At 39.0% G+C, this 23,523-nt stretch overlaps 1 protein-coding gene across 4 annotated transcripts; it reads right to left on the reverse strand.

Annotated features, from left to right (window-relative positions):
- Positions 1–2,901: 2,901 nt before the first annotated feature.
- Positions 2,902–22,594, reverse strand: LOC113570096 (Y+L amino acid transporter 2). 4 transcript variants are annotated; one of them, XM_035536193.1, is made up of 10 exons: positions 22,517–22,594; positions 11,791–12,142; positions 10,097–10,222; positions 9,604–9,748; positions 9,172–9,295; positions 8,976–9,079; positions 8,181–8,277; positions 6,300–6,449; positions 5,975–6,158; positions 2,902–5,061 (listed from the first exon to the last, which is right to left on the reverse strand). In XM_035536193.1, the coding sequence occupies exons 1-10, from the start codon at positions 22,571–22,573 to the stop codon at positions 4,967–4,969; spliced, it is 1,434 nt and encodes a 477-aa protein (XP_035392086.1). In that variant the 5' UTR covers positions 22,574–22,594; the 3' UTR covers positions 2,902–4,966. The 4 variants fall into 4 exon arrangements, with proteins under 4 accessions (XP_035392086.1, XP_026854111.2, XP_035392087.1 ...); XM_026998310.2 differs by lacking the exon at positions 22,517–22,594 and adding an exon at positions 12,886–13,056 and having other exon boundaries at positions 11,791–12,320; XM_035536194.1 differs by lacking the exons at positions 2,902–5,061; positions 5,975–6,158; positions 6,300–6,449; positions 22,517–22,594 and adding exons at positions 6,456–7,335; positions 12,886–13,056 and having other exon boundaries at positions 11,791–12,320.
- Between the last annotated feature and the right edge of the window lie 929 nt (positions 22,595–23,523).

Below are 23,523 nucleotides of genomic sequence, written 5' to 3' on the forward strand. Positions count from 1 at the left end.
TTTGCAACAATAAAACATTACATTTGAGTTGAGCTTGTTGAGTGGTCTTGCAGAGTACAGTCACATATCCGACAAAACTAACTGGTAGATTGGCAAGATAGATTAATTAATTAGTTTGTGTCTGAGGAGAACATTTAAATGTTCTTGTATGAGTTTTACCCATCATGGATAAGTGGTTAAAAACACTGAGAGTCAGAAAAAATGCTGCATATGCTTAGTGTTTATTTAGTTGTGTGCTTATGCAACCGAAATTCGATAGGCTTCATTGATTGTTGTGCTGTAATTGATTAGATTTTAAATGGTAGAAAATTTTTAATGTGGGCCATGGAACATTTGTAGTGGGTTAAATAGGCTCCAAGTTGCAAAAGGTTTGGAACCCTTCCTCTGGAATATCAGAGATTGCTGTCTACTTGTGCTACCAATAGAGGCAGTGTAACCTAACATCCTTAATTAAGGACAGGTAACTCCTAACAACCCTTCTGTTCTACATATAACATTGCAGACTAAAATGTAGTTTAATAACAGCAATCCAGTGACTGAAATCATTAAGGCATTTTACTTGCTTTTTCGCCAGGGATAGATAATTCACATTCCTCAAGTCAGTGTTGGCCCTTCCTGGCATCCCGTCCCTGTGGTTACCCTGTCTCTTGTCGTTGTTTTATTCTGCTTCCTTGTTGTTCGGCCCCTTGTTTGTATTTCCCTGCCTTTCATTTGTATCACCTGTTCCACCTGTTTAGCCCTCATTAGTCTGTGTATCTATAACCTGTGTTTCCTATCTTAGTTGGCTGCTCGTTGTTATCGTAACCTCTGGTGTGTTCATGTTATATTGTTGTTAGTATAAGCCTCTGTTTGTACTATGCCTTGTTGTTTTTGCGCTGCTATTTTTTTAACTTTAACTTTAATTTTTTTAACTGTTTTTGTTGGTCAATTGACCCGGGACCGTTATTATCACCATGATTCTGGATTTGCCTTTAATAGATAGCAAATAGCAAAAAAAAGAAAAGCATTTTTGTGTCCAGCTCATGATTGCTCCATGTTACACCTCATAGCATTTACAAAATATGGATTTTTAATATGGATACAACTTTACAACTTTTCTCTCTGTTTCTTTTGCTCCTGAGTTTTGGATCATTGAGAATTACCCAAACTCTTCAGTTTTAGATCACACACAGCCAGATATTCACCATAGACTTGGAATTCATTGGTTACACGCCTTGCTCTGTGTTTCCTGTTTAAATTATCTTTAATTTCCTGTTGAAATGTCAGATCCTTCATTATTCTTTGACATTTACCTAATACTTTTATCCAAAGCAACATACAATTATTTATACAATATACAATAAACCACTGAGCTACCACTGCCCCTTTTGAACCATAAAAGGAAAGTCAGGAGCTTGTGCTGATGAAGAAAAAGAAGAAGCAGCTTCAGACCTTCCATCAGAGTGCCATATTACGAGGAGGGCAGGTCAAATCCCCAACTGGACTGAATGTTTTGTGTTGTTTATTAAATAAGATATATTAAATAACTCTAATTATTATTGCCATTTAGATGTTTACAGACCATAATTCCTTAGCTATTCCTGGAAAGATCCAAATGGTTCACAATTTTTTGACATAACTGTAGGAGCGAATGGTAGGCCTACAGCTGGGAACTGTAGTCTTTCTAAAATTAGCCTTGTGGAGCATCATTCTGGTGCATCATTCTGGTTCCTTTGCCAATCAGAGAGCAGTATAGTTTATACAGTTACGTTCCTTTTGAGAAATTAGTATGTTGGGCTTCCTTCTATGAATTTTGCATCATATCCACTTCATCACTGAAGTATATTCATAGTATATCAAATTTCTCCACTCATTTATTTAGGCTTTTCAAATAAAGTTTTAAACCCTCTGTATACTTTTCTTTCATTGTTTTATTACACCTTTAAAAATATGTGTTGAGAATAGTTTGTTAGTGCTTAAACCATGATGTCCGTATGTTCTTTGCATCTTGTTGTAATGGAGTTTTGTGCTTTGAATGGCAAGGCTTTCTAAATGACAACATAAGGTTAACTGTATTGAAACATGCATATGATTATGGAAAAAAATATTTAGGAGAGCTGAAATTTCTGTGTGAATATTGGTGTATTAGTGATTAAATAACAATTGTGACTGGTGAAGGTTCACAAAAGTAGAATTAAGTGTTTAAAAGAAGCGTTTTTAGCTACCATCACTGTACTCTTGTTCTGTGAAGGTCTTTTTCAAGCAGGAGGAGAGGATCACGAACAGCCGGTCAAAATCTGATTCCAGAAAACTGAATCAACCAATCAAATCTCAGGTTATAATTCCTGGCCACAACAGCCAAAAATATTTTAAATAGCAAGCATAATAGCCAGCAAAAAGAACATCTGAATTTCAGCCTAATTTTCACCATGTATGAGTATAGGTTTTCTTTGTGCAACCACTTCTCCTCATGCCTGTGAGTGAGTTGAAAATGACTCCTCCTCAAATATCAAATGAATGATGGCCCAGTTCTATCCCACAATTACTACTTTCTTCCAGTTCTCATACTGCCGAGGAATGAAAGCAACATCTTTGACCAAATCCAGGTGCCAGAACACAAACACAATTTAACCCATGCAAATTATACTTACAACATGGTTTAATGAAGACTGAACTGTGGCTGAGATTTGGACCAAATTATACTTGAGTTACAGTTTAATTTGGTTTTAGGTTGTGGCTGTGTTCTGGCACCTGGATTCAAACAAAATCATCACAGTCATCCCACAGCTGAATATGGGTTAAATGAAAGTAGTGAACTAGTTTCCCTCATTTTAAATGAAATTTAAAATGTTTCTGTTAAGTGATTTTGAGCAGGATATTTGTGTCTGCAATCCATGATAAGGATGTCACCATATTGACCACTTTCAGAGTTATTGTCTTTGTATAAGATTTATTATAACTACAAAAAATAAAAACGATTACAAATAAATAAGTGAATACACATAAGGGCAAATGCAGTTCATAAGTCTTCAGTGTGTGCACCTCAGTTCCAAAGTGAATGCAACTATCACATGAAGGATGAGACACTGACACCATATGTCAAGTGATATAACATTTCCAACTAAGAGGAATCAGAGTGCTGTTCATTGTTCGTTACCTTTTTGTTGGCTTCTGTGCTAGTTCTAATGTACCTGTACAAGTATTTCCAAATTCATGCCAATGAATTCCCACACTGCACATTTTCCCTGGTTTATCATGAGGTCATAAAGAGGTCACAATCCTGTATAATCTGCTTCTCAAAAACATTACTCATTGGCTTATCTGCTGAGTGTCTGCTGAGTCACTGTGTGCCAAAGAGCACTCTGACCTTGATTTACACTGGGCTGCCAAAATTAATGGACCAAACTTCCTTCTTCTTTGGTACATTCCAAGTCAGCTAGTTTCACCTCCTAAAACACTAGCCATCCTCTAGCTCCGTCACTAGATGTGTCAGAGATGCATCAAATATATGACAAAATATTAAATCAGACATAGTTAAGTATAAACAAGCCAAAGTTATTTTTACGATTTTATGACAGCAAAGTAAGAAACTGTGGCCAAACAGTTTCCTGTTAGGTCCCATACAACTAACAATGGAAACCACAGACAAATATTACTTGCCTGTGGGTGTGTCCAATTTGCACTTTTGCATAAGGGGACGTCTGAATAACAACAAGTGATAGCAAAAACAGTCCAGCTTGAATGTATTAAAATATGAAAGTTTTTAAAAAAATAACGATAATCAGGTCAGGGAATAGTGACATGTGTCCATAGAAAGTAGTACGAAAGGAAATGAAGGGTGTGCAGCTGGATGTTAACAGATATGGTGCAGACATTGGTGATACAATTAAATATTAGATGTCACACACAGGGGTCATGCAGGACCAGAAGACAAAAGAAAGCCAGAAGACAAATGATAGCATTACCCAAGTAAGTGTTAGTATTTACCAGGAAATATTAAAATAATATAATTATTCCAATTCAACCATACCGATTTTGAGCAGGTAAGAATTAAATAAAATTTCAGCTAATTCAGGTGTCAAAAAACTATATGCATTGGTCTTGATTAGCCAATATAAAAACTGTAAAGTGAAGTGTAAATCTTGAAACGGCTAACAGTGGCGTAGGCCCATAAACAATGCTCTAAGAGAGTGAATATATGTGAAATGGATTACAGAGGAAGAGAAAATAAGCATTGACAGGAACATGAAGCTATCATTCGCACAACGGAGAATTATGAATTATTGCTGTTCCTCAGGTACCCGAGAGACACACAGAGAAGTGCTGTCTGAGGCTCAAAACATACAAGTGGCAAGTCCCTAAAACGATCACATGACTAATAAAAGACACAAAGAAAATAGAGAGATATAAAGTGCTGTGGTCACATAGTAAAAAACTTGTGTAAACCATAAATTAATCAGCGTTACAAAAAATCTCATTCCGTTTCTCTTCGGTGAACATATTTTCTGTCATGTAGTAGAGCATGTACAAAATGAACAAAAGACCATGGTGGATGGATACACAGTACCCACCTGCATGCTTGCTGACGCATGCACTTTCCTCATCCTATTAGCATTACCTTCAGGTATTTTAGGAACAACATGTGTTGAAATCACTTAAAGCATTTGTAATCAAGTTTAGTCCTCTTTGGTCTGGTGATATCACACCAAGGGCTGCATCAAAGCCCCGAAACAAAGAGACATTTGATATTCTCTGTGCACATATCAAAGTAAGACAGACTGATGCTTCTAAAATACCTGCATATGTGCAAATAATTCATGTAAAACAAATTCACTACATGCAAAAATGTTAGTGTCTCACTGAACAAGAACATTTCATCACGGACAGTCAGAGAACTGGCAGCAAGGTATCCATATCCACGTCTGAAGTGGAAGCTTAAAACTTTAAAATATCTTTGATATCTTTAAGAGCTGTGACTTTCATGGTATCATTGGGTCTTGCTTGACACCATGTTCTCTGGCTCCACATTCAGGTCAGTTGGACAACCGTAGCATATGATCTGAGTGTATCTGGTGATGGTGGCTGGCACAGCAGATAGACACACACACACACACACACACACATACAGACACAGAGCAGGAGAACATATGAGAGAGAGAGAGAGAGAGAGAGAGAGAGAGAGAGAGAGAGAGAGAGAGAGAGAGAGAGAGAGGGAGGGGGGGGGAGGAAAGAAGATACAGAGTTAACAGAGATCTTAAATAATCAAGACCACGGGGACATGTACACTGCTACTTGGAACTATGACTACTGAGAACTAGAGACTGATGGTCTCTGGTTACATTGTGTTCAGTGCACAGGTTTTTTATTTTATGCAGATATAAAGGCTCAAGATATTTTTACCTTCTAAATAACTTTGATCAAGATGTTTCAACCATGTGAATACTTCACTCTAAATGTCTAAATTAAAGCATTGGTATTAATGTCTAAGCAGCCATATTGCTTGGAAATGTGCCACCTCTTATGGTACAGGACTACAGATGACTGAAATCCAGATCAATGCACTCCGGGCTGCAATGTTCAGATCTTAGACAGCACCACTTTCATTCAGTTTGCCACTAAACTGGTTTTGGATGCAGGCTCAATAATTTCCTCTTACAGATCTCTAGATTGGCATCAGAGATCACATTACCTCCCTAAACTTTAAGGGTGATGAAATGTGTGTGTATGTAATGAGCAGAATGGCAAACAGTTTAAAGGAGTAAGATCTTTTACACAGACTAATAATTTTAATTTGCAGTAGTGGCAAGGTTTTTGACCAAGGCACAAGGCTACATAAGTCTCTACACCACTTGACTAAAAGAAAGGTAACAAAAACAAAACTGCAAACTGCTAAACCACTGCAAACCTTCATCTTATTCCAGAGCACAACACAACTTGCCTTAGATAATACAGTGTCCAAGTGTATTGTAAATCAACAACACGTCAGGATTCTTACCATTTAGCCGTCTGACCCATTTTGGTCTTCTCTCCTCCGGAAGGTAAATACATAAATAATACACAGGCACTCCGGACAGTGAGATGGCTACCCCTATGAGGGAATTGACTGTGTCACTGTAGAGTGGTACGATGACCAAGAACAAACTGCACAGGCAGTAGATAAACGGGAAGAACAGGGTGAGCTGAAGGTAGAGCACAAAAAACAGAACAACCGTGTGGGTTAAACAGCATGACCAACATGTAGAATGTTTAGTCAAATTCTCTCATGTTCACTTAGCCCATAGTGCAGTCATAGTGATGGTGGTTGCAACCAATGGGCATACCTTGACAGGTCTTTTTCTGTCTGGCTGTGTGAAACGAAGGTAGATCAGGCCCACCACAGACAGGCCTACATACAGCCAGTAGCTGAAACTAAAGTAATTAATGAGCTGGAAGACATCTTCCACACAGAGGAAGATCAGTCCCATTACACCCTAAAAAACAGCAACACAAAACCATCACTATTCTTAAAACATTCCTTTTACTCATTCTTTTATGATGATACTCCATTTTTTCTCAAAATTTTCTCAAAATTTGTCTTTAATTTTAAAATGACCGTTTTCAGTGTTATTTTAACTGCAGGTTAATTCTGTGGTTCTTATTCATCTTAATGTCCTTTCTCAACCCGTTCAAAACCTTTTACATTTTTTGTTCTTTTTTCTGTTTGTTTTATTTGCAGATTTATATGAATTTCCAACGTTACATATAAAGGTGCTACATTATTTTTAATTACATATTTATCAATAATCAGTTGCATATGCACTTAATGTCCATTACGATGTATATGACCTGAGTTTCCAAATTAATTAGAACTTGCTGACTGATTTCATTTGAATAACACAGCTTAATGGCACCACCACTTCTTGTAAAGAAGGAATCCAACAAGATTGACAGTGGAAAACCCCAAACAGCAGGAGAAGATGCCTCATGTGGATCATTCAGGTTAGTCAGGTTATACAGCCCCTGAGAGGCCTCAGCAGGAGCATGATAAGCCTCGACAGAAAATTGAAGAAGGTTGCTATGTCATGACAAAATGTTCATGACATATCTCATTAAACTAGCTAACAGAAGCTACCAGTGCCTGGAGAACCTACAATCCTGAACACCTCCTTGAAAACTTCCTTATCATGAATAAGAGACAACACTCAATGCAGATCTTAAGTGAGTGTAAAAATGGCTTCACAGAGAGGCCTGATGAGAACGTTTCCTTATGCTGCAGGATTGTTTCAAGTTTCAAGTTTCAAGTTTGGTTTATTTGTCACATACATAGTCATACACAGTACAACACGCAGTGAAATGGTGGAGAGTGCTCTGTCCAAACTGAGGAAGAGAACCAGGGGTGCATAGAGAAAAAAATATATATACAGATAAATATATATTCTATGTATGTACAAAAATATATTAACAATGTATGTACAATATATGTATATTATGATTATATACACAATGTACAATGTATATGGTTGAGTATATATGTACACAATCTACAGAATGTACAGATCCACACTGGGCCAGTGTGTCATGATCAGAATAGTACATAAATGAACATTTAACACTGTTATTGACTGAGGAAACAAGGATCCACCACTAGATCAGAATCAGGATATTTTTCTGTGCAATTAGAAAAGTGAGACAGGAGAGAAAACCAAAGATCCGACAACCACAAAAACACAAGTGCTTCCAAATCCCATTGGAGGAGCATTTGTCACAGTGTTCACCCAAAGAAAAGTAGGTCCTCATTCTTGAAGAGCTAGGCTCAAATGGGATTTGTGGCATGTACCATGTGGTAAGAACACATAGAAACTTCAACAAGGAGAAGAGGACACGACATTGTGAGAAACATTATGGCTTCTGAACATGGTGCCAGCAAAAGAAGTTGTGCTCCTGGAGATGAAAGAGAAGGGGAGGGCGAGCAAAGCTAGACTAGTAAACCTAGACTCACAGCCTCCTCAAATGCTAATCACCTGGAGGCTGGCTATAGTCTGCAGGAACGCATGGGACACCAATCACTAAACTCCAAGTGGAACCAGAAACCGTCATTATGTACCTGGTCACCTGTCCATTACCATACACACCCTTCTGTGTGAAGTCCTCAACAATTGAGCAGCAAGCAAAAAAATCCTGCAAAGCGCAATGCGAAAGGCGGAAGCAGAGGTTATACTCACGTTAAAGAGGAGAGCCGGGATGGGTGTGTAACGCTTGGCATGGATCAGACTTAGGCTGTTTGGCAGGTGCCCTTCTCGTGCCCCCACAAAGAACAACCTGTCACAAGAAGGCAGCGTATGATAATCTTATGGATGGAGACCTTATTTGTTCCTGTGATATACAATAATAGATTATACAAAAATAGATTAAATTATGAAAATGAGGCCAAATGTTCAGTTATTTCTCTCTACTTCTAGTAATTTATTTTTTTTAAGTTTTGGAACAATGGCATATTTTATGCCCTTATACTCCAATTCTAGATTATCACAATTATTCATAGCAAAAAGTATAAGTCAGTTAAAGTAATAGAAAAGTATTGCAGTAGTGTAAGTATTGAGTAGTACTGTCTGCCACACATTTAGCCCACTAAACCTGCAATCACTGCAATCCTCCCCCATTAAGGCACTGAAGTCACCTGAAGTCACCAATTGAACACAAAAAGTCCTACTATTTTATAACAGCAATACACATATGCCCACATACTGTACTTCGCATTTGATTTAAAGTGTGTGTGTAACCTTCCTTTAATGTCCCAAGACTATATATATATATATATATATATATATATATATATATATATATATATATATATATATATATATATATATATATATATATATAATATACAACAGATATAAGTATTAGATTAGACTCTTAGATCATGTGATATGGTTCAGATAATCTAGGAGGCATTTGAATAATTCTGGGGCAAATTTGAATATTTCAATCCCAGAAGCATTAACACTAGTGTTTACCTTGAGGCAGAAATGACAGAAGCATTAAGTCCTCCATAGCAGGACATAGCAACAGCAATGGAAATAATCCAGCTCATGGGCCCCAGTACCTGATTCCCGAAGGTCTGCAGAGGGAGATGAAGGCTTTTTTGAGGGAATGTAGCTTTCACCTGCTCAGTTAACTATGAAGTTCGTTAAAGGCTGGCCTGGCACGTACCACAGCAACTGCATCACTAGCCATGAATGAGGGCATATCCAGTACCACATAGTATGCCACGTTTGTCAGCAGGTAGATTATGGTCACTATCGGCATAGAGATGGCAATGGCTAGAGGCAAATTCCTGTATGCAAAAGCAAAAAACTAACAAAAAATCATATTTCAATGAAATGGACATCTGACAGTACCCCTAACATGAAATCTGAAACTGCCAAGTAATATTTATTCATCATTCTGCATGTACATCAAATAAGGTTTACCTCTGACATGTCAGTGGTCATTTTTTTATATGAGGATAAAGGGCATTTCATCACCTCTCCATTCATTCTGCATGTGTGAGCTGATTACTAATGTTAATGTTCATCAATATTACAGCACAACAATCCCAGCTGTAACAGTCAGGGCAGACCTCCATTGCCGATGCTAACCCACCTCTCCGGGTTGACAATCTCCTCAGTGACGAAGTTGAGGGTGTCCCAGCCGGAGTAGGAGAAAAGGGCTGAATAGAGAGCCAGGGCAACACTCCCCGCCTCCGCTGAGGAGCCCTCAAATGGGCTCTCAAAGTTCTGAGCTTCTCCTATGGCACGCATGAAGAAACAGATGAAAACAGCAAGAGGAAAACCTGTCAGAAACTTTTTAAATATCTTCGAGTATTGTGATTGTTTTATTTGGGGTGGGGGCTGTACAGAACTCTGTAAAATCTTCTGTGTTATTTTTTCAAAACCAACATCTTAAAACATGGGTGTTCAATCCATTTCCAGTGGTGATGCTACCAGTTGACACAACCTTTTAAAATTGTATGCTGGTAAACCAGATGTTGTGGTATAGAATAGCATGGACAATGATTAGCAATGCATGATGGGTCATTTAGGTGTAAGGTGTAGTGGGATCTAGACATAATCCCTGCACTGGTACCAGTGTTTACCTCTAATTATTTTCATGATGCCAATTGCAATGATGAGGATGAGGGACATGATCTTGGCATAAGTGAAGACATCCTGGACCAGAGTTCCCCACTTCACGTAGGCACAGTTTATGAAGATCAACAAACCTGGACCGAAAAACAGCAGGGGGGAAAAACAAAATAAAATTCTCATGGCAAGTTGCAAGTTACAGTAGTTTTGAAGAATGCTCTTCTTTCCTGCTTTAAGTCATCTTATGGAAGCAGCTGACCTTGCACTTGGGTTTTCCTAATGCTGGGACCATCTGAAATGTTACAGAACTTGCCCCAGCCCTGGCAGAGTGCATTTGCTTCTGTGATGCAAGGCTTCAGTTATCAAAGTTGGCACCTACTTCAGAATGTTCACAGGCATGTTTTGGGTGTGTGTGTGTGTGCTTGTGTGCAGTGTTCAGACAAGCTGCACTTATGAGGCATGGTGTGGTGGATGGCTGCAGTTTGTGAGCCAGCCAACAGCCCATGTTTACAGAGACGAGCTTAGCTGCGAGTTATTTTGAGACTCTATCAATGAGATGACAGCAGTTAAGGAACACTTGTGAACACCATGGGTTAACCTCTGTTAGAGAAACAAAAAACACCACACTCACCTACCCATGACTTTCCCAACACAAGAAAGCTGATATATAATTTATAATTTTGACTAAAGCAAAGTCATTATAAACACACACACACACACACACACACACACACACACACACACACTTTAAAATGTGCAAACACTTTAAAATTCTATAATTATTTAGGCATTACCCAGATATCATCCAGTAATTCGAATTATTCAACTGTCTGTAGCTCTGTAGCTGGTAATAACACTAGCAAGTATGCTAGTTTGGGCAAGTGTGTAATGATATTCTGGCCCAGCGGAACTTGGCTCAGTAACAGCCACCAAAAAACATTCTGCTCCTCCCATCAGGTGTCATGGTTTTGAACCCTGATAGCCAGAAATACATGGGTATGGGGAAACTCTGGTAAGTGCCCAGACAGACACAAGGTGTGTGATAGGAACTTTCCAATGCAATAGGAACTTTCCAGTGTCCTCAAGAGGGACTTACCCATAGTGTGCTGGGCAGGGCAACCTCCCTCTCCACTCCCTGAATATCTTTGATATAACTGAACAATCTTTGATCTAATTCCAAATTGGTGTCTAGAGACACAAGGTAACAGTCAGTGCAGCTTAAATGATTAGTCATAAATCCTCTTCTCTCTGAATTTGAAAGTAATCAGAAGCAAAACATTTTTTCTTCTTCAAAACAGTTTTGTTTTTGTTTTTTTTGTTTTTTTTTTAGCTGAAGTGACGTTTTCTTCAGATAACATAAGTCAACTAAAAATGCCTTTTTAGGGAATCTCTAACAGCCTCTAATGGGGTGAGCAGAAAAGCATGAAATTCCTTCAGAAATTTTAACCAGTGAGTAAAAGCATGCAGTGAATGCCTGGCCCGTTACAGGAAGCCACTGGACGTCTCCAACTCAGCCTCACATTCAGCTTTCATTCATTCAATAAAATTCCATGGCTCTCTCACCCTGTAGTATGTTTGGACTTACAAAAACATCATGCAGATTCAGCAACTTGCAGGGGAAGACCCTCCACAGCTGCCTATCCAAACACAAATCCCCTCCACACACAATGTCCTGCTCATGTTTCTTTCCACTCCGAGGACTCACAGAGGCAGGCAGCGGCGATAAGTCGCACGGCGTCATAGGGCGGCTGGCATGTGGGGTAGAGCGTCTCCACCAGGTAGTTGGCGAAAGTCAAGGCGATGACGGCCTGGCTGGCTGGCTCCACCAGAAGGATGGAGGTCCACAGGCGGATGAAGGCCAAGAAGCCTCCGAAAGCCTCCAGGATATAGGCATAGCTGGCCCCCGACTTGGTGATGGTGGTGCCCAGCTCCGCATAGCACAGGGCACCAACCACTGAGAACATGCCGCCTACGGCCCAGATGACAAGAGACAGCCCGTAGGAGGCGCTGTAGAGCAGCACACCTTTGGGTGACACAAAGATGCCTGAGCCAATCATGTTGCCCACAATGAGGCAGATGCCATTGACGAGGGAGATTTCCCGACGCATGACCATCTTCTCTCCCTGCCTGTCTGGATCGGAGGCAGCGTCCACAGGTGCCTTCAGGTCCACGTCCGAGTCCTTCCGAGGGCGGCAACAAAGTGCTCGTCTCACAGCTAGCAACTTCTGTTTCATGCTGATCAAACAAAGGAGATTCAATACAAACCAAGATGGCTTATTCCACATTTACAGCTGTGAGAGTAGGATGATCAGACTATTATGAATATACAAAACATGTAAGGAACCAGATTAAAGGACAGCTTCTGACCTATATTATCTTTTTTTTTGCACAGAAAGTATGAAAACACATTGAAACGTTGTATCACAGGTGTATTGGTAAACAGAACCTTTTACTACTTACATAGTAAATATATCCTGCTATGATTTACCCAAAACAATTGAGCATTTTCATGAATGATGGCATAGTAAGCACTCACAGGTAAAGTAGTACCTTATTAAACATTTTGAAATCAAAACTAGGGTTAGTTTTTAAATACAAAGTGAACATCTGAACCAAATACCAGGCTGAGCAATAAAAATTTCACCTATTTCAGATTTAATGTGTCAACATTTTCTACTGCAGATGAGTCTGCTGACCACATAAAATTATTCAAAAACATTTTTCAGGCCCTCAGTCTGGGGTAGATATCACACTAAGGCACAACAAGTAACCATAACAAAATTTAAATTGCATACTATACCTTTAATGTGCTTTGATGCACTACAGTAGACAAAACTATTTGTTGGTGACTAGAAGAGTAATGAGTTGTGCAATTAAGTTCTTCCTCAAGATATCCAGATCTAGCAGTGGACTGAAGAGTGTCGCAATCCCAGACGACAGAGAGATTCTGAGGTGTTTTTCCCAAACAGAGGACAGTTGGCTTCTCGAGTTTCGCAGTCTATTTCTGGAAATCTGTGGAGAGGGAGAGAGAGAGAACCCTCCTACTTTGAAAGTGCTGACCACTGGGTTCACTGTTCAGCCAAAACACTGTATTTTACACATTCTAATAAATATGTTACTTAAAAACATATTTCATATTCAAAATTTCTATAAATTCTCTGCCCTTAGGCTTTTATGGAGGGGAAGGAACCTTAATTCCTGTTCAACATCAATCTTTTAGACATTAATTTGAACAACAACTTTTCATTTAACATGTTTACTGTGATGCATGTTTGTAGAAATAGTGATACATACATTCTTTGGAATGACTACAGGAAATTTTAAAAATGTTTTTTAATAACCTTATTAAGAAGGAGTGTGTGTTTAATTCCTACTCCAACATTTGTTAAGGAGGGACTGCATGTTGTCACCATAGCCTTCCTTAACACGAGCTGTCTCCTACCAAGAAAGCATGTCGAAATCACTGAGGTCAAGTCTTGTGACACATCAGCTTTAAACAACAAGAGCACTCATGACTGGAAGGAATTTGACACAGTTTAATAACAAAGCTTCAAAAGGTAGTCCTCTTCTGGAGGTTTCTCACCATGTACAGGAATCACATTTATATGGCAAGCAGTTGTAACTTTTATCAGAAATAACATTTTGACTAGTGAAAATTGTGATATAAAGAATTAAATAATGATAAAGAATTAAATGTTTACTAGTAAAAATTTATTTTTTAAAATGTAAAAATAATTTTTTGTCTGTTCTCAACAAATTATAAAAGTACAGCTTGCACTTAATAAATTTTACAACCAAAGAAAGTGAAAGTGCTTCTTACTCCAGGGTGATGTGCACACAACATAAGGCCATAGTGTAGGCAACCGTTAAACTCTAGCAATGGCGACTTAGTTCTATTACAGATTATGAGGAGAGTCAGACTAACTGATAGAAACTTCCAGCAAGGCAGTAATGGAGTTTTGCATAATGTTGGTATTATTGATTCTCTCATTGCTAATCTGTTATTTTGAGAATAATTTGGAATTCACAATTGTTTGAGAGTCTGACTGCATTCTATAACTGCTGATGAGCAACGTTGGTATTTATTTGATTCTCTCATTGTTAATCTGCGTCATACTGAGAGTTATTTGGAAACATTCATGGAATTGTTTAAGAGTCTGACTGCTGGTGTGCCAACTGCTTTATACTCTGCCCAGAGTAGCACAGCTAAGCAACATTCAAGTACCATGAAAGCCTACTGCATAAATTAAAATAATGTAAAATATTTTGGATAGTTCTGTAATTATGTTTTACACATTGTGTTTTGTTTGTATTGGCTATTTCATGGTAAATATACAATTAGATATTTCATAAATAATGATATATTTCATATACAAGCACTAGTGCAAATCTGTATTTCCCAGCTATCTAATTTAATTACAGGAAAAATTACAAAAAGTCCGTTTTTGAGACATCTCCTAGTAGAAGATGTGCTCCCAGTTGTCCAAAAACCTATATTTTACTTAAGAATATTATTTTTCTTAAATTGTCAAGTGTCCTGACTATGACAGTATCAATAAAGTGCCAGCACAATAGTGTGTTTTTTCAGCCACACTAGTTTGAGGGTTTGAGTGCCAGGTCCATTGTCAGTGTAGTGAGAGCATGGTTGCCAGACAACTTTCTCCAGCTGACAAAATGAAAGGTTCTTGAAGAACCAAATATTAACTACCATAAATGAATGGCATTATCTTAACATAAGAAGTATACATTAACTCTCAGACATTTTATTATGAAAGATTCAAATTTCTATGATAGCTGCAGACTTGGCAACACCTTGGATCTTTGGAGACACTCCCACAGAGAGTGACAAAGGGCCACCATTGGACAGATTTAAACAGATGATTCACTGGCTCATTTGAATAAATTTCAACTAGTAAAAATTAATTTTTTTACATGTAAGAATTCAATTTTTATATGTATGAATGTAATTATTTAATGTAAAAATAAAATGTTTGATCTCAAGAATTGAATTCTTACATGTAGAAATTTACTTTGTGATATAAAAAATGTCATTTTTGATATAAAAAATCAAGTTCAAGTTCAAAGATCAAAGTTTATTTGTCATGTACATAGTCATACATGGTATAACTGACAGTGAAATGCTTTTGGCAACTGCTGTGTCTGAGCCAAGGAGTGATACAGGGAAATGGATGCAGTTTGGTGAAAAAATAAATGTTATGATGGATGAAGAGGGAATGTATAATATGCGTATATACAATGTACAAAAATGTAATTCTTAGTAGTAAAATGTAATTCATACATGTATAAAATTAAATGTAATTAATTTTTAAAAATTTATTTATAAAAATAAATTTAAATTTTTTCTTCATTGTTGATCATAGTAACCCATGTGAACCCTTTGGGTTACTATGAGGCTTACAAATTTGTTATATATATATATATATATATATATATATATATATATATATATATATATATATATATATATATATATCTAAGAGTCAGACACAACTGAATGGTTGAGCAAACCCCCCCCCCCCCCCCCAAAAAAAATCTATGTTTTGCTCAACCATTCAGTTGTGTTCGACTCTTGGATACTCTGTAGGCCAGCCGCCTCCGTGCTTCCCTGTTCTTCACAGCTTTATTTAGTTGCTTGATGTTCAGTCCTGTGTCCTGCCTGATGATATCCAGCCAATGGCACCTTGGTCTTCCTTGTTTCTTCTACCACTGACCATTCCGAGTAGCATCTCCTTTTCCAGCGAATTTCTTCTTATAATGTGTCCAAAATTTGTCAGTTTCTGTTTGGTGATCTTGCCTTCCAGGGACACCTCTAGGTTGATATGTTCCAGAACAGCTTTATTGGCAACTCTAGCTTTCCATAGGATTCGTAAGAGTTTTCTCCAGCACCACAGCTCGAAGGCGTCAATTTTTCTTCTGTCTGCTTTTGTCAGTGTCCACGTCTCACAGCCATACGTCGCAATTGGGAGCACGATGGCTGTAATCAGCCTTTGCTTGATGGTGACCGCGAAATCCTGGCATTTCCATATTTGGTCTATGTTCACCATGGCCGCACACACCAGTGCTAATCGATGCTTGATCTCTGCTGTCGAGCCTCCACTGTGATTGATGAGGGACCCAAGGAATATGAAGCTATCGACCACTTCTATTTCTTCATTGTTGATCTTTATGTTGACTTCCTTGTCAGCAGTGCTCATGAGCTTGGTCTTCTTGATGTTCAGCTGAAGTCCCATCTTCTCGATTTCTTCTTTCAGCTGCAGGATCAGCTTCTTGAGGTCCTTCTCGTTCTCTGCCAAGAGGGTCGTATTGCCTGCATATCTCAGATTGCTGATGCTTCTTCCACCTACTTTCACCCCAATGCTCCAATTGTCTAAGTCCAGCTTCCTCATGATCACTTTCGCGTAGAGGTTGAAAAGGAGAGACTATGCACCCTTGTATTGTGCCCCTTTTGATCTTGAACCACTCCGTGTCCCCATACCTGGTTCGCGCTGTGGCTTCTTGATCCTCGTAGAGTGACCTGATCAAACTGATCAGTTGCGTTAGCACTCCTACCTCTCTCAGTGCTACCCAAAGCTTGTCATCCTCAATGCAGTCGAAAGGCTTGGTGTGGACAATGAATCACAGGTAGAGTTTCTTCTGGTACTCCCTTGCCTTTTCCATGATCCATCTCAGATTTGCAATGTGGTCAAGGGCCCCTCTGCCCTTGCGGAATCCAGCTTGGACATCAGGAAGTTCTTGACCAAGGATGTTGCCCAAGGTCTTTAGACCTTCGATGATCTTCACACCTTGCTGGCATGAGGGATCAGGTCAATTGTTCTAGAGTTGGCACAATTCCTGGTGTCTCCCTTCCTAAGCAGTGGGATGAAATCTGATCTTTTCCAGTCCTTTGGCCATGTACAGGTCCTCCTCCATCTTCTGGCATAGTGTTGTCAGTGCAGCTTTTTGGAACTAGTTTGAGCAGCTGAGCAGGGATTCCATCGATGCCAGGTGCTTTGTTGTTTGGCAGTTGCCTCAGTGTCCACTCCACTTCACTTTCCAAAAGGTCTGGTTCCAGTTCCTCTTGGCCATTAAGTTCCTCTGAGTAGTCAGTCCTAGTGCCAGTGTATAGTTCCCCTCCCTCCCTCTCTCTCTCTCTCTCTCTCTCTCTCTGTCTGTCTCTCTTTCTCTCTCTCTCTCTCTTTGGGTCTCATTGGACACTCTCTTGTCAGAATGCTTTTGAATTAATAATTGAAAAACACAGCACCTGATCTAAGCTTTGCAAACTATATATATATATATATATATTACATTACACACACACACATACACACATACACACACATACACACACACTCCACACTACAGGACTGGGGGCAGCTTTATATCAAGAGCAGGATGGACACTCATGTGTAATTGCATATGCCAGTAGAGGACTGTCCAGCACAAAAGTTGGAATTTTTGGCCTTGAAAAGGGCAGTTGTTGAGATATTCCATGATTACCTGTATGGGACCAACTGACATGATTACCTGTATGGGACCAACTGACAACTGTCCTTACATCAGAAAAGCTGGATGCTCCAAGTTATCGTTAGTTAGCTGCCTTGTCAACTTTATAGGGCTGTAAAGCACATCCATGATGCTGACTGTCTTTCACCATGACCTCACCTTCAGCTGATCAATGACCTTGTTTCACAAGAAGAATACAAGAGAATAAAACATTTTACGTCACATAATTTAGCATCATCAGCACATACATTTGTCCTCTCTACTGATGCAGTCTTAGCTATCTACAACAAGCATCTCCTCAGCACTACTAATGATGATGCCTCTCCTGTCACATTAGTAGAATCACTTGCACTCCATCTAAGAGCTGTACCTGATGACCTTGAATGTGCTGACGGAAGTCTAACAGTACCTACCTTTACCCAGGATGAGATCTTAAGACATCATCCTGGGTAAAGGAAAAGTAATATCCATAATTGAGAGAGGAGAACACCCTCCACATTATTCCAGTGTTGAATGTGCACTTCTCAAATTACTGGTGCAAGAATGACATCATCTTGAGTTAAAGAAGGGCATTCTGTACTTAAACCACCAGTGTGACACTCAACCTGTTTGTCAGCTTGTACTACCTGAAGTGTTAAGATCAGATGTTTTCAAGTCTTCTTGGTGATATGGGATATTTGGGAAGTGAACACACTCCTGACTTGGTCAGATCTAGATTTTACTGGTAAAAAGTGGCTTCAGATATTGAAATGAAAGTGAAATCTTGCAGGCAATGTGCAAGACCAATGGTCTGTATGGACTATGTGTCTTTAAAGCCTGATAGCCATAACACCAAGGACATCCTTGTAATTACAGACCATTTTACAAAGTATGCAGTAGCCATGCCTACTAGAGATCAAAAAGCCAGTACAGTCGCAAAATGCCTATGGGAACAGTTCCTGGTACATTATGGTTTTCCAGAAAAACTCCACAGTAATCAAGGCAGAGATTTTGACTTTGATCACAGTTGATCAAACAACTTTGTGCCCTCATATGTACTTGGAAGGTGGGAACTAGTCCTCATCATCCAAGAGGAAGCCATGTTGAGAGGTATAACAGAACACTCCTCAGTATGTTAGGTACACTCGAAGACACGGGACAAAAGCCAGTGGCATGATTTTGTCAATCCCCTTACCCATGCTTACAACTGCACTAAAAATGAAGTCACTGGATACTCACCATATGAATTCATGGTGGCATGAAACCTAGGTTACCTATTGATATTGCATTTGGCCTACCAATACACGGTACTGAACTCGCATCCCATTACAGTCCTAGTATGAATTTTAAAATCTCACTTGATGCCAAGCTACCACCTTGCCATGAAGAATGCTCAGAAGGTGGCAGACACACTATCTGCAGACACACTCACTGCTGAAACTGATGATCCTTCTCAGGATGCAACTGAAAAAGGGTCCTGCATGAAGGTCTGAGAGACTCTGTAGAGCTCCAGGATGTTTCCATTGCCTTCAATTTGAGAACCCCCTTATTTCCTTTGCACACACACTACTAGAAGGATTTAACAAAGCAATAGTCTTGCGCTTAATAAGTTAGAAAGTCATGCAGTCTTGAAAATTTAAGCATTCCGACTTGTAGGAGCACATAATTGGACTCGTTTATTTAAGGGGTAACCCATTTGAACCTTTTGGGTTACTATGAGACTTACAAATTTCTTATATTTCTATATCTATATAAAGAGACAGATACTAAATTTATTATTCATTTTTATTATTATAAGGGTATTTGAACTTTTATTTTACATTGCACTGTAAATCCATTTCATATCCTGTAGAGGGTGAAATTTTATTTCCTTTTTCCAGTTTCAACATCGAGAAGGCTGAACATTTAGGAGAATCTGCATATGAAAATGAATTAATCCACTGGAATCCAATAGAAATATTCAGTTAATCTTTGAAGAAAAAGGTTTTTTTTAAGTTAGTTATTGTTGTTATTGCTCTAGAGGAGTGGGTAATTTTGTTTTGACCTAGCAAATGTAGAGGCGGTTCTTTATTTAGGATATGTGGACGTTGAAGTTGGTGTCTCTAAAAAGCTTCTCAAATCTGAGCCTTAATGACTACTCTAGCTTTAATTGTTCCTCACACCTGATCCAGTAGTAGGTTTCCTGTCCTAGTGGGCACAAACATGCTTAATGTGCTATATGATGAACATTGTGGCAAAAGTTACTTATTGTTATTATTGCTCTAGAGGAGTGGATGATTTTCTTTTAACTAAGTTTCCACAAACTCCGATTGTTTTTTTTTTTTGTTATTTGTGTGTGTGTGTGTGTGCGTACGTACAATTTGAACTTGGATGGCGAGTCAGTCCCACTGGACACTGGAACACATGTACGCAACAAAAGAGGGATCCGGAACTATTACTTTATCAAGGACAGTTCAGCTAAAAGAGACTCAGAAAAGCACAAACACTGGTTCACACTACTCGGGTAGGTGTGGGCCCTATATTGGCTTCAAGGATTTTTTATTTCCTTTTCTCCTTTCTCGCTGTACTGGGATAAATCCATCAAGTGACATCCATCATGTAGTAAGTCCACATTCATTCCCCATATAAATTATTGGTTTTCTGAACTGTCTCCCCCTCCTCAGAACCTAGTAAATACTAGTGTGTTGCAAGTAGCATTCATTCCTACCGCTACAGCTCCATTCATTCTGTATGTGAGCTGATTACTAATGCTAATGTTCATCATTATTACAGCACAACAATCCTAGTTGTTTGAAGTTTGTTTTGTGGCTCATCACATTTTATGAGTAGACTTTTATACAGTTACATTGGCTTATTCAGTGGTTGTGTCTTGCAGCACACAGTACAACTTTGTGGTTTGTGTGCGTACATACCTGATGTATATGTATGGTATTCTGTGTGGATTATTTGGGTTTGAGGAGTGTGTGTAGTTTTTCAGTCAAAAGTGATTTATTTTTGCAGGTGTAACGTTTTGAGAATAGTTTGTATGGTTAAGCAGTTTGAGTTTTAGTTTTGGGAAATATGTGTAATGATCTGGGACATGTCTATAAACAATCAGAAAAAAACTGCAGGACAAAGTACCATATGCTATTCATACAACTGTTTTCATGATGACAGCTGCAATAACGAGGATGAGGGACATGATCTTAGCATCAGTGAAATTGTCCTGGACCAGAGTTCCCCACATCACATAGGCACAGTTTATGAAGATTATTATTAGTTACATTTATATTCTCAACGTCAAGATCACTTTACAAATTATGCCCCCCCAAACAAACCTGGACTGAAAAACAGGCGCCCAGGGGGAAAAAAAAAAACAATAAATGAAAATAAGGCTCATTGTGAGTTGCATATTTCTTGTAGTTTTGAAGAAAATTCTTCTTGCGTGCCTGAAGTCGTCTTATGGAAGCAGCTGGTCTCGCACTTGGGTTTTCTTAATGCTGGGATTATCTGAATTGTCAAAGCTATTACAGAACTTGTCCAAGATCTGGAAAAGTGTTTTCTTCTGTGATACAAGGCTTCCATTAACAAAGTTGGCCACCAGCCCATGTGTATAGTGCTGAGCTTAGCTCTGAGTTATCTTGAGACTCCATCAATGAGATTACACTTAAGGACCACTCGTGAACACAATGGGTTAACTTCTGTTAAAGATACAAAAACCACCACACTCACCCAACCCTTATCCATGACTTCCTCAACACAGGACAGCTGGTATATACCTTATCGGTTTGTAGACACTTATGAAACTCCTGAGAAATTCTGAGTTGCGAATAATCATGAATAAATAATCAAATCATTATTATGCACGTGGGGGTATATGGGCATACGCTATATCACAATATTGTGGACAGCTCAAAATATCATTAATGCATTTTAAAAAGATGCTTATTTTTCCAGAGACTCAAAGCAGTCCTGGTAACATGCACTGCTCTGTAGCACTCTGATCACGTCACAGTCCTCTGCTGTGAGAGAGATAGAGAGACAAGCAGCAAAGTTAGCCAACACAAGCAACCCTGTGATAATCACTCAATGCAATTTAGCACACTTAACAGCCACCAGAAAGAGAAAAGAAGATCACCTTGCTCCTCCCTTCAGATGCAACAGGTGTTATGGTTTACAATACATGGGTAAGGGGAACCTCCTTTAACACTGGTAAGTGCCTAGACACATCATGTGTGATAAATTTAGACACAACCCACAATAGGAACTTTCCAGTCTCCTCAAGAGAGATTTACCCATAGTGTGCTGGATTTAACAATAGTATGCTAGGCAGGACAACCTCTCTATCCACTCTCCTTCACCATAAACTAGCTAACTGCTTTCTAGAGGCACAAGATAAGTCAGTAGGCAGCTTAATTTAGCAATCATAAATCCTCCTATCCTAATATTGTTTTTGATAATATTCAGATGTAAAATTGTATCAATGTTTTTTCTTCAGTGTAAAACATAGTATTGTTTTTTTCTGAAGCGACACTTTCTTCCGATAACGGAAGTCAGTGCTAGGCAACTAACAATGGTTTAGTAGGGAATCTAACAGCCTCAGGGTGGATTTTAACCATTGACTAACAGCATGCAGCAAATGCTCGGCCTGTTACAGGAAACCACTGGACGTCCCCACCTCAGCCTCCCACTCAGCTTTCCTTCAGTAAATGAATGAAGCCTCCCACTGGGCTTTCACTCCACGGTTCTCTGACCCTGTAGTATGTTTTGTCTTCCTAAAATGCAGATTCAGCAACTTGCAGGGGAAGACCCTCTACAGCTGCCTATCCAAACACAAATCCCCTCCACACAGAATGTCCTGTTCATGTTTCTTTCCACTCTGTGGACTCAAAGATGCCGAAAACAATGATAAATCGTACAGCAGCCCGTAAGAGGCAATGTAATGCAGCAAAGATGCCTGAGCCCGTCATGTTGCCCACAATGAGGCAGATGCCATTGACGAGGGAGATTTCCCGACGCATGACCATCTTCCCTCCCTGCCTGTCTGAACCAGAGGCAGCGTCCACAGGTGCCTTCAGGTCCACGTCCGAGTCCTTCCGAGGGCGGCAACAAAGCGCTCCTCTCACAGCTAACGACTTCTGTTTCATGCTGATCAAACAAAGGAGATTCAATACAAACCAAGATGGCTTATTCCACATTTACATCTGTGTGCTACTGGATCTTCAAATGTCAATGTTGTAGGCGATTTGTTTAGTTAAAGACCCATGCTGAAGAGTAAGATGATCAGACTATTATGAATGTTGTATAATACATGTAAGGGACCAAATTAAAAGTACAGATCTTGGGATATTTTGTTGTTTTGCACAGAAACAACAAAAATACATTGAACCTTTGTATCACCAGCTGTTTTGGTAAACAGTAACTTTTACTTGATGTGGAAGTTTAAGTGTAACAAAATTTAAATTGCACACTATATCTTTAATACACTAATGCACTGTAATGAACTGCAGTAGACAAAGTTATTTGTTGGTGACAAGAAGAGAGTGATGTGTTGGCCAATTTAGTTTTTCCTCTAAATATCCAGATCTAGCGGTGGCCTGAGGGGTGTTGCAATCACAAACAGTGAGATTCTGTGGTCTTTTTCCAAAGAGAGGACAGTTGGCTTCTTGAGTTCCCATTTCCAGAGACCCCGGGGGCAAGGGGGGGGGGGGCAACACTTCATTTGTTAACTGTATTTTACTCTATCTAATAAATATGGTAATTTAAAAACGGATTTAAAAAAAGTCTCTGCCCTGAGGCTTTTATGGAGGGGAAGGAACCCTAAGGAACCTTTCTGTTCAAGTTAGATTTTAGACAATTTTAAACAATAACCTTTAACACGTTTACTATCAAGCATTGGTGTAGAAATAGTGATACATACATTCTTTGGAATGACTACAGGAAATAAAAGAAAAGAAATAAAAAAGGTTTTTAATTG

This window comes from Electrophorus electricus, chromosome 18 (assembly GCF_013358815.1).
Source record: "Electrophorus electricus isolate fEleEle1 chromosome 18, fEleEle1.pri, whole genome shotgun sequence".
In the NCBI taxonomy this organism is placed as follows: Eukaryota; Metazoa; Chordata; class Actinopteri; order Gymnotiformes; family Gymnotidae; genus Electrophorus; species Electrophorus electricus.